This window comes from Bradysia coprophila, unplaced genomic scaffold (assembly GCF_014529535.1).
Source record: "Bradysia coprophila strain Holo2 unplaced genomic scaffold, BU_Bcop_v1 contig_297, whole genome shotgun sequence".
NCBI classification, from domain to species: domain Eukaryota; kingdom Metazoa; phylum Arthropoda; class Insecta; order Diptera; family Sciaridae; genus Bradysia; species Bradysia coprophila.
This window is the reverse complement of record NW_023503555.1, coordinates 1-11,636: the sequence shown is the minus strand read 5'-3', so window position 1 is coordinate 11,636 and position 11,636 is coordinate 1. Positions and strand designations below refer to the sequence as shown.

General features: G+C 31.7%; 1 protein-coding gene across 1 annotated transcript; it reads left to right on the top strand.

Annotated features, from left to right (window-relative positions):
* Positions 1–1,778: 1,778 nt before the first annotated feature.
* LOC119078504 lies at positions 1,779–6,095 on the top strand. The gene is made up of 2 exons (XM_037186063.1): positions 1,779–4,770; positions 4,825–6,095. The coding sequence occupies exons 1-2, from the start codon at positions 2,079–2,081 to the stop codon at positions 6,093–6,095; spliced, it is 3,963 nt and encodes a 1,320-aa protein (XP_037041958.1). The 5' UTR covers positions 1,779–2,078.
* The last annotated feature ends 5,541 nt before the right edge of the window (positions 6,096–11,636 follow it).

The following is an 11,636-nucleotide window of genomic DNA, read 5'->3' as shown; positions in this document are numbered from 1 at the left end:
GTACCGCAAATTCTGTTTTGTTTTTAGCTTTTATCACAATTTTGAAACATAAAATCAGCAGCGTTGACCTTGATTCAATTCTGATGATAGGAGATCAAATTTACGCAGTTTCCTATAATGAAGCTGTTAAAGTTAGATCACAAAAACCAACATTAACGAAATCACAAATAACAAATCCACACTTAGCTGCTGATGAAATTGAAAAACAAATTTTTGTGGTATTTTGCAAAATTTTGGTTTTAATCGACGGAGAATGAAAATCATGAGGTTAAGTTCGTAGATGGGCAATATTGGAGTAATGAGATGGGAGTAATTCTCAAGAGATTTTTTTACTTGTTACCGCGATAACATCCATAATTCTTATCCGATTTTCAAAGATTTTGTCTTAATCGACGAAGATTGAAAATCTTGAGGCTGAGTTTGCAGATGGATAATGTTCCAACAACGAGATGGGAGAAATTCTACACAGACGCTTTCTCTTGTTACCGCGCGATAACTTGAGTAATTTTTACCCGATTTTCAAATTTTTTGTTTTAATTGACAGAGAATGATATTGGAGTAGTGAGTTTGGAGTAATTGTAAACATAACTTGTTTACCACGACATTTTTGCAACGGATTTCCAGAAAAATTTCTTATTTGACGAGTAGTGAATTTCTGGATTTCTGGTCTAACAATTAAGAAGTACTTCCCAAAAGAGTTTTTGCTTGCTTGAGAAACCGATAGCTCGAGTAATTCTCAGAGGCTTCAAAAATCAATTTCGACCAGTAGCGTAATTCATGTGGTTAAACTCGAACATTGGAATTTAATTGGACTAGTAATCTGGGATATACGACAATTTTTGCGTGAAATCCGTATTCTTAAAAGAATTTTTTTCGTTCCTAAAATGTTTGAACGAGTGTGAACTTTGTGGCCAGAGCGAAGCGAGGGCCGTAATTCACACGAATATTTTTTCAAGAGGTAGGCAGGAAATACGCCAAATTATACTCAGACGCTTTTCCTTGTTATCGTGATCACTTAAGTAATTTTTACCCGATTTTAAGTTCGTAGATGGATAATATTGGAGTAGTGAGGTTGGAGTATAATTGTAAACACAACTTGTTACCGCGACATTTTTGCAACGGATTTCCAGAAAAAAAAAATTATTCGACGAGTAAGTGAATCTGGATTTCTGGTCGAACAATCTAGAAGTCTAGAACAATCTTGCTTGCTTGATAACACGATAACTCGAGTAATTCTCAAAGGCTTCGAAAATCGCAGATTTGAAAATATTAAGTGTTTTCGACCAGTATCGTAATTCATGTGGTTAAATTCGAACATTGGACTTTATTGGACTGGTAATCTGCGATATACGACAATTTTTGCGTGAAATCGCGTTCTTAAAAGAAATTTTTCGTTCCTAAAGTGTTTGCACGAGTGTGAATTTTGCCAGAGCCGTAATTCACATGAGTTTTTTTTTTTCAAGAGGTAAGCAAGAAATGCGCCACCTGTTCAGCGCTTTTAGTAGACTATATAGGAGACTCAACTTAGGAGTAAGACATCGCTCGCTGGACCTTCAACTCATAGCTCTTTTTGTTTCTTCGGGAAATTAAATAAATATGAGTAAAATGAAGCATGTGATGACTGCTGTTTTCTGAATAAAAGAGACATCACCTTTTCATGTGACTTTAATTTTGTGATCTCAAAAACACCACCTCATTTAAAAATGGTTAGAAAACTAAGGCTGGAATTATAGAAAAAAAATAGACAGTCAAGGGATCTGACCCACCCAAGAGGTGGGGCCTAGAGACTGCATTGTGAAAGTAAGAAAATCCAGTACATGTAACACTGGTCAGTGCTAACGACAGGCATTGTGAAAGTAAAAAAAATCCAAAAATCGAATTTTAAAGAAAACTGTACATTAAACAATAGTCAGTGCAAAGACATTACCTCACCACCACCTCTTTTAAAACTAATTGTATTTATATGATCACAGATACGAATTATAATTGAACATCTCGTAAACCTCATATATTTGTCAAGATTCCCTTATTTTTCACAAATAAGTCATTTTATTTGTAAACAGAAAAAAAATCTAAAAATGCCGAAACTTAAGAACAAATCATATGCTAAAAAAATTAAGGAAAAAGCAGTATCGATGAGGAAAGTACGTAATAAGTTGATCAATGAAGAAAATTCTTTAGATAATTCCGATAATTCAGCAAGCTCCACCCGTAATGACATCGTAGACACCACCTTGATGAAAAAAACAGTAACAGAAGTCGATTTCAAAGGATATAACCACTTTTATAAAATTATTCTTGGCGACTTTTCTCAATTCTCAAGCGAATTTAAGTTGCCCCATCACCAATGTACTGCAATGGCAGCGTTAGCGTTAGCAACTGCTACTTTTAAACCCGTTATTTCTTGGAATTCTCGTGATCTTAATAGCATACTTCGTGAAGGTCAAACCTATTACGAAAAATGTATCTTATATCAATTTGATTTAAATTCGAAATATAACGATACATTTTTAGAAGCAATACATTTACTTCCAAATGTAGAACTTTCTTTAAGAAAAATCGATATGTTTGTTAATTTAACTGAGTGTCGCGGGGGACGACTGGTAAAAGATTTTTTCGTTGATGCTGTTCACAATTTCGAATCATGTCAATTTACATATGGAATAATTACATGTAAAGAACAATCGTATGGATTGATAAGATTACAAAATGTAGATGGCTCTTCACATTATGCATTTTTTGATTCTCATGGTCGTACATTGAATGGTAACAGTAATGGGTCAAAATCAGCAATTATATTCTTTGAAAATGCAACACATTTCATCAATTTTTTTTTAAAAGAAAATCAGTCAATTTTACAATCAAATATTGTCAAAAATAATGAAGATGCTGTAAAAGTAATTTTAGTACCATTGCATTTTATTGATATGACTGAAAACGAAAGCAATAATTCATTATATCAACCAACACTATCCAATGCATTGAAAGTTATTTCAGGAAGTTTCGCTCAAAATGATATTCGTTTTAATAAGAATTCACGGAACAAACAATGTACCGCAAATTCTGTTTTGTTTTTAGCTTTTATCACAATTTTGAAACATAAAATCAGCAGCGTTGACCTTGATTCAATTCTGATGATAGGAGATCAAATTTACGCAGTTTCCTATAATGAAGCTGTTAAAGTTAGATCACAAAAACCAACATTAACGAAATCACAAATAACAAATCCACACTTAGCTGCTGATGAAATTGAAAAACAAATTTTTGTGGACATTGATCGCTTCAAGCTAAAAAAATTTAAACTTTCTTCCCAACCATTATCTGATAAGGAATATTCTGGGAATTTTAATAAATTTGCAAAAGTATACATAGAAAGATTTTTCAAAGATTATGACAGCGGAATATTTATCTGTTCCTCATTATCTATAGCACTTCATAGGATGTGTGGTGAATATGTCGTATTTGATCCACATGCACGATCTGCAAAAGGACTTCCACAAAATGATGGAACATCTAACATTTTCTTCTTTCCGAATATAAAGTCACTGTATGAATATTTACGTCGCTCTGGTGGTTACGATATTAATCATGAATTTACTTTGACTCCTTTTATTATTGAACATGGATACAAGGTTCAAAATTCACATATTTCTACAGAATCAGATTACGTCACGAATACACGAATTACACTAAAAAGAAAATCAACAGAAAATTCCAATGATCAACTTATAAAGCGTATCAAATTATCTAATAAAACCAGGGAACATAATAAATGTAGAATACAAAAATATCGTTTAAATATGTCCGTAACGGAAAAAGAGGAAACTAAAAAAAAAAATTCTGACCAAAAAAAACAAAAACGAGTAAAAAATAATATGAAAATTCCTTACGAATGGCCATCGCCAATAGATCAAACTATTAAGAAAAAATGTTTAGAAAATTTTCTTGATAAAATGTCTAAAAAAGAAATCTTACAGAAAACATGTAGCATTTGCAACAGAGTAGGATTCAATAAGGATTTCAAGCAAGTTAAATTCTCAGATATAAAAAACAGGGAATTACTACAATCGAACCAACAATTACCACATATTCCAGGTCTTCAAGTCTTGTCCAAAGAAATAAAGCAAACAAATGAAAAAAATGAGGAAGCGCCAGAAAAATATGCTACTTACGGCATACAAGAAAACATTTTCAATAGTATTCCAGGCGTAATTATATGTAAAGAATCTAGTGATACAACAGTAATAAACAAAAAGCTTTCTACCTATAAAGAATCAGTATATATGAAGAATTTATTACAAGGTAAAAATACCAATGACAATACTGAAATCAAAAACAAAGACTTCACTTATTTTTGCTATAAAAATACAATACTATACAAAACTGGAATAGATTTAAAAAATTGTTCCATGACCGACGATAGCTTATGTAATATTTGTTCAAAATGTATTACTTCTTTAAATAGAAAAATACCAACAACTCCAGATTTTTCGCCAGCAAATGATTCGTTCATAGGGGATGTTCCAGAAGTATTACAAAATCTAACTATTCCAGAAGAACAGTTAATATCATTATATCGTCATAACAAGTGTATTATTAAAATTCAAGCTAGAACGTATGATGCATCCACAAAACAATCTAAAATTAGTGGAAACGTAATAGTTTTTGAACAAAATATAAGTAGTATAGCTAAAACTCTTCCCTTTACTGAAGACAGTCTTTGTGATAGTATAAAAATAATTTTTGTTGGGTCAAATCCTCCATCCAAAATTGAAACAAGTAAACTTTTAAAAGTTAGGCGGCAAAAGGTTAAAACAGCCTTAGAATGGTTGATTGAAAATAACCCATTGTATAAAGACATTAAACTTTCCGAAAAAAATTTAAACAGTCTTCCAAATGATGATATACCTGACTCTCTATGGATCACAATGGATTCGAGTACAAACGTACATGCTTCTAATTCATGCCGTTCTGGATATGCTAACGAAAATTTAGATAACACTGAATCTATGAATGACTCTAAATTTAATACAATAAATCATGAATCAGATTCTAATGAAACTGATGAGATTGGAGAAACATTGATTTCATTAAGTAGTAGCGCTCTAATTGATGTTGATGGTATAGACACATCGACTGGAGATATTCAAGATCATATTTTGAATAATACTTTTCCAGAAAAACAAGTTAACACGACAGACAATACCTACTATATGATTCCTCGCAGTGAAAAGCTCGTTAACCAATATGATAACCATTTATTACTGTTAGGATTGTTTCCAACTTTGTTTCCCTACGGATTAGGAGGGCCAGATAATCCAGATAGAAAAAACAAAACCTCTTATAAAATGCACATACAGTATTTACTCAGCTATCAAGATAAGAGATTTGAGCGGCACCACAGTTTTATTTTTGTTGTTTTTAATATATTACAACGCCGTAATGCATGTTATACTGCAAAACTCATGATGAATCAACCATATTCACAATCTTACGCGCAACAAATATCCAATGTAAAATCAACTGATGTAGAGGAAGCACTAAAAATAATTTCAGAGAAAAACAAAAATACTACTTTCAAAGTAAATCCAGATGTAAATAGGCTAGTAAAACAAGTAAAGGCTGTAGGTGGAAATGTACAAGGAAGCGTTCAAGCACGCTCAAAATTACGAGTCAATTTACATTCATTGATATATAACAAGGGCCTACCTCATATTTTTTTAACAATAAACCCTGCAGACACCTGCAATCCCATATCACTCTATATTTGTGGTGTAGACATTGACTTTGAAAATGTTTTTAATAAATTTCCATCTGGATATGTTAGATCGCAAATAACTGCATCACACCCAGTATCAACAGCAACTTTTTTTAATTACTTAATTGAAAATATAATATCTGCATTGATTATGGGCGGCGTTCTTGGACCAATGGATTCGTACTTTGGACCTGTAGAAAGTCAAGGAAGGGGAAGCCTTCATGTACACATGCTCCTTTGGCTCTTACATAAGCTAAGACCAAAAGATATGATGGAAAAGATAGCAGACCCAGAATTTCGAAAAAAATTTAATAAAATACTTGGAAGATATTGTTAAAGAGACGATTGGAGACCATATCGACGAATATGATGATATTATGGTCAACTCTGAATCTGATTATGAAAATCTGTCTAATGATATGTCTGATAATACTTCCAAATCTGAAAAAACCAAATCCCCTTATCAAAATTGGAAGTACTTAAAAGGGGATCTACCAGCTGCCTGCATTTTTACACCTCATCCGCGCGATTTAAACTATGAACAAAAATTTGCGCAAGACTTAATTAATTTAGTCACTGAAACTAATATTCATCGTCACAATGCAACCTGCTACAAATATGCCAAATTAACAGATAAAAAAACAACTTGTAGAATGCGATTCCCACGAGCAAAAGTAGAAAAATCATCAATAGATCCAGATACTGGAGAATTGAAAATGAAGCGAACAAATGAATGGCTAAATAATTATAACGAGACTATTATTTCGGCATGTCGATGTAACATGGATATAAAATATATTTTCAGCGGTAAAGATGCAAAAGCATTATGCTATTATATTACAGATTATGTTACTAAAAGTAATCTGTCTTTTTATGATATATTCTCATTAATACATAAAGCTGTAAATACATTTGAAGAACAATCGTCTAATAATTCAGATCAAAATATAGACATACTAGAACGTTCCAGAAAACTAATTTTAAAATGTTATAACACGATAGCTAGTAAAAATGAATTATCTGGTGTTCAAGTAGCTAGTTATTTAATGAATTATCAAGATCATTTTACAAATCAAACCTTTCAAAATATCTTTCTTATTGGAATAGAACGTTATATACAAACCGGCCTAGATAGAGTAAATCAAATTGAAACTAATGATTTAACTGAAGAAAATAGGGAATCGATAATAGAACTAGATGAAAACGACGTTCCATTGGAAGAAGACATAAATTTAGAAAAAAATGAGGAACAATTCGAATTAGAACTGAACGCTGACAAGACAAATTTCGTTCTAATTAACCAGAGAGTTGACTATGAACTCAGACCAACAGAATTAAATGATATATGTTTATATGAATTTGTTTCAAAATATAAAAAGAAAAAAAAAGATAAATCAGATGAAAAACTTTTAAAAGAGCAAGAACAACAAGAAATGTTTAAGGAAATGAACTTAGATATAGACATAGACGATGTGCCACAAAAAACAAAAGGCAGGCCAGCACAAAAAAGATATCTTTTCGATGAATGTCATCCACAGACATCTACACATATATTAGTACAGCGTGTTAAAACAGTAATACCAGTGCTAGTAGGACCACAAATTCCTCGAAAAAATCGAGAAGTTACTCAAGAAAGATATTGTAGATCTATTCTAACATTATTTTTTCCTTGGAGAACATATACACATCTTTGCTCTCCTAATGAAAGTTGGTTAGAGTCATGGAAAGAGAAAGAAAAATATCTTTCCCACAAAAATATCATTGATAATATAGAACTTTTACATGAGTGCAAAGAAGAAAAAAATGAACATTTAATCCAGTTAATAGAGCAGTTGGAAGAAGTAAATGCAGAGCCACCATTCTATACTCGATTAGACGGAGAATCTGAATCTGACGAAGAAATAGACGAGGAATTATCAAATCTTCTTGATATGTGTGAAGAACCAAATGATATTTATAATAAAAAAGATTGTGAATACATCAATTCGACAATAGAAGCTCTGTCAAAAACTAATAGATTTATAATAGATGAAAATAAAAATTTTATTTTTAACTGTGAACCTGATGAAATAATTAAAAACACTGCAAATCAAACTCGCTCAAGAAGTGCAAAATTCAACTTAAAGCCATTAATATGTGCCACACATGATTTACATCAAAAAAATATTAAATGGCAACTATCATTAAAATTGGAAAAAGAAAAACGTAGAAAGGCAATACTTTATGGTACTTCAGATGAAACTAATGATTCTAACAGTTTTCATTTTGATCAATCATTCGGTGATGACAGCAATAAAATTCCTGAAGTCGCTGTTCGTTCTTTTAATGTTACCACACAAGATTTAATTATAAAAAATTACAGTTTAAATGAAGAACAACGTCGAGCTTTTATAATCATAACTGATCATTTAGACGAAAAATGTTCTTTCAATAATGATGCAAATAGGCAAGACCAACTTATAATGTGTATTCCTGCTTCAGCTGGTACAGGAAAATCTCACTTGACCAAAGCATTAACTGAATACTTCAAAATGACTGATCGATTGTCAATTCTTAGGGAATTAGCGCCAACTTCTGCGGCAGCTAACGTAATGGGTATCGACGGTTTAACAATGCAGTCATTTTTACACTGTCGACAACTAACAAAAATATCTCAAACTAAAAAATCGAACATAGAAATGGAATGGAAACATATAAAATACGTTTTCCTTGATGAAGTTTCTATGATAGGATTAGACACGTTAGCTAAATTAAGTCGTTTGATGAGTATAGCAAAGGAAGATTGGGCAGATGCAACATTACCTTTTGGTGGTAAAAATATAGTTTTTTTTGGTGATTTATTACAATATAAACCAGTAATGGATCTACCGGTTTACGCAGACATTCTGAAACAAGGATATGAATTAAAAAATAAAAAAGAAATTTTTATCGAAAATCTAACAGAAGAAGATAAAATAATACAACTAGAAGAGGAACACACAATAAAACAAAAAGAAGAAAATATTCAAGCGAAGAAAGATAAACGACAAGTCATAAAACTACCAAAAGTGAATAATTCACTAATTAGAAAAAAAGTTGGAAGAGCATTATGGTTACAAATAAATGAAGTTGTCATATTGAAAGAGCAAATGAGAACAACCGACAAAGTTTTATTAGATATTCAAAATAGAATCCGAGAGGGGAATGCCAATAAAGATGACCATAATGAATTAAAAAAACGTATTGTTAGAATTGACAATGAAGTAAAATCACTGAACGAGTCACCCTGGAATAATGCACCTATAATAGTATTTAGAAATGACTTAAGGACTCGTATAAACAATAAAGCAGCTGAAAAATTAGCAAAGGATAATAAAACTCCACTGATAGTTTGTGTTGCAAATGACAAATTTTCTGTTAATTCAAAGAAAAATAAAGAAATTGCACAGTACATTTTATCTTTAGATGATAACAAAACTCAAAATCTACCTGGCTATTTACCTTTAGTAGAAAACATGTATGTCACGTTAACAAGAAGCTTATATACAGAACTAGGAGTAAGCAATGGGGCAGTCGGAATTTTCAAAACAATTAATTTATGACGATCTAGATTCAGAAAATAATGAAAATGTTAATACGAAAATATTTCCAGAAAATTCTGTCTACATTCATAAACCAGTATTTGCATTGATAGAATTTAATAATACAGACAATCTTCCAAACTTAGAAAACTTACCACCGAAAATAGTACCGATTCCATTAGAGGAACAAGAATTTAGTGTTGACATTTCAAAAATGTTACCAGTTCCTTTAAGAAAAAGATGTATGAGAGCACCAATTGTAAAGGTAAAAAGAAAGCAGTTTCCTATAGTACCATATTTTGGTGTTACTTCACATAAAAGTCAGGGTCCAAACCATAAAGAAAGTTGTGGTTGATTTAAACTTTCCCCCACCACCATTTCCCAGGGAAATAGCTACATCATACGTACCACTAACTCGCGTAAAAGTAATGGATGACCTAGCTATTTGTAGAGATTTTCCTCTTTCAAACATTCAAATTCCACCAACACGAGAACAAAAAGCAGAGATTCAACGACTTAATAAGTTAAATGATCACACAAAATCAAAGTTTGAAATTAAATATCTTTAATATTTTAACTAATGTCAACAAAAAAAAGATTGCCAAACAGTATCGTTTTATATGTAAATTTTCAGGGGGTGCCTCAGTAGTTAAAATTGTTATGTAAATTTATTATAGGATATCCACTGCATTGCTTGCGTTTCTAGTTTACTTTACAAGATAGCAACGCACTACAAGCATATGCGATACCATAAACAAAGTTCTGAAAACAGGACTGTGCACTGTTAGAAATAAAATTTGTATGGGATTTTAAAATTCCGCGATGCTGATCATCGCACCAAACTCTCACCTTATAAATATTAAATCTATACAAAAAACTCCTCCATTTGTCACCTGTCAATCCTTGTACTTTTGCTTGAAGTGCGTTGTAGCGAGACAATTGTCCATTAAAAATATCTGTTCTAGTGCTTATCAATGCTATTTACGTAAACGATCTAATGTACAATTTTTCAAAAGGTTCAATTCAGATTAAAAATTTCGAAAAATCAAAATCTATTTCACAAGATCAACTAACGATTTTCCATAGGAAAAAATGCTACTTGGAAACTAAAGATCAAAATGTAATTGATTTTCGTATAATTCTATTATATTCTAGTAAGACCCCCTAAAAACAATTAGTTGCCTTTGAATTTTCTTTTCGTCATTTTAAAAATACTTAAGCGTTCAGTCAGCAGAAAAACTGAGAATTGATTGAAAATCTACATTTAATTCAAACGCATTATGTCGTAAGTACAGCAATATTACATAAAAGTGTGTAGTCTTGTACATTAGTTGAATTTGTTTTAATTTAATTGAAGTGAAGAGGATCTTGCTAAGAAATCCATGGACGAACCTACAAATTGGTACGAACAAGGATACGAAGAACGAAAGACAATAATTGCGGAAAACTGGTGAACGACGAAATATCGCCCTCAAAGAATATTTACTGTTGTCGAAGAAATACGATCAATTGAAACGAAATTTTTACAATTTGACGGATACCGCAGTTGAAGAAAATGCCATATCTGAAGAAGGTATTTTAATTTCCTAATTGTGTGCAGAAACTTTTTCGAATTTCCGTTCTTTAGAATGTGCCATCATATTCCTTTCGCTTTTCAAATATGACAAACATGTTGAGAGTGACAATTTCGTGTCTTTTTTTCATAAGTTTTTCCTTAAGATTAACGACGATCTGTAATTGTGTCTTAATCATCATTTCGTTACGGCAATGCACCTAACTATTATAGCTCTTCTGCAAAAAAATTTCAAATTTTCTCCACTCCTCTGAACATCGTTGAACAAAAATTTCTTCTCAATCAGATGGACGATTTTACAAATCAGAAGTGAAGCACGTCGATAAAGACGTGCAGGCGAAAAGCAATGAAATTCGGAATTCGATTCACGGAGACCGAACTAATGGACATGGACATAAAAGACAACCATTTTATAAAAAGCGATGAATACAAACATTTAAAAACGAATTAATAAATATTGGCTAATTGCAAAGACACAAATTTGGCTTTTTTGTTAAACAGTATAAATATCATCAAAATTGTCGACTTTTACCCAAGTGTCCACAGTAATGTCAAGTAGCCTCAATGTGGACAGTATACAAATTGGAATTCTTTGGAAAACTACTGTGAAAATTGTTGCGCTTATTGTCCTTTTAATAATGTTTATTGACCAGGACTTTATTCATAATAACGATAAACCCACTCTCATAAATATTGAAAAATTGATCAACATTGCAATTGCCATGCAGCACAAAACTCAAATCAA

Bases quoted from the DNA above. Each gene is read 5' to 3' on its own strand.
- LOC119078504 (XM_037186063.1), top strand. From the start codon at position 2,079: ATGCCGAAACTTAAGAACAAATCATATGCTAAAAAAATTAAGGAAAAA. The intron at 4,771-4,824 runs TTGAAACAAGTA...AAACAGCCTTAG, and splicing joins GTCAAATCCTCCATCCAAAA to AATGGTTGATTGAAAATAAC.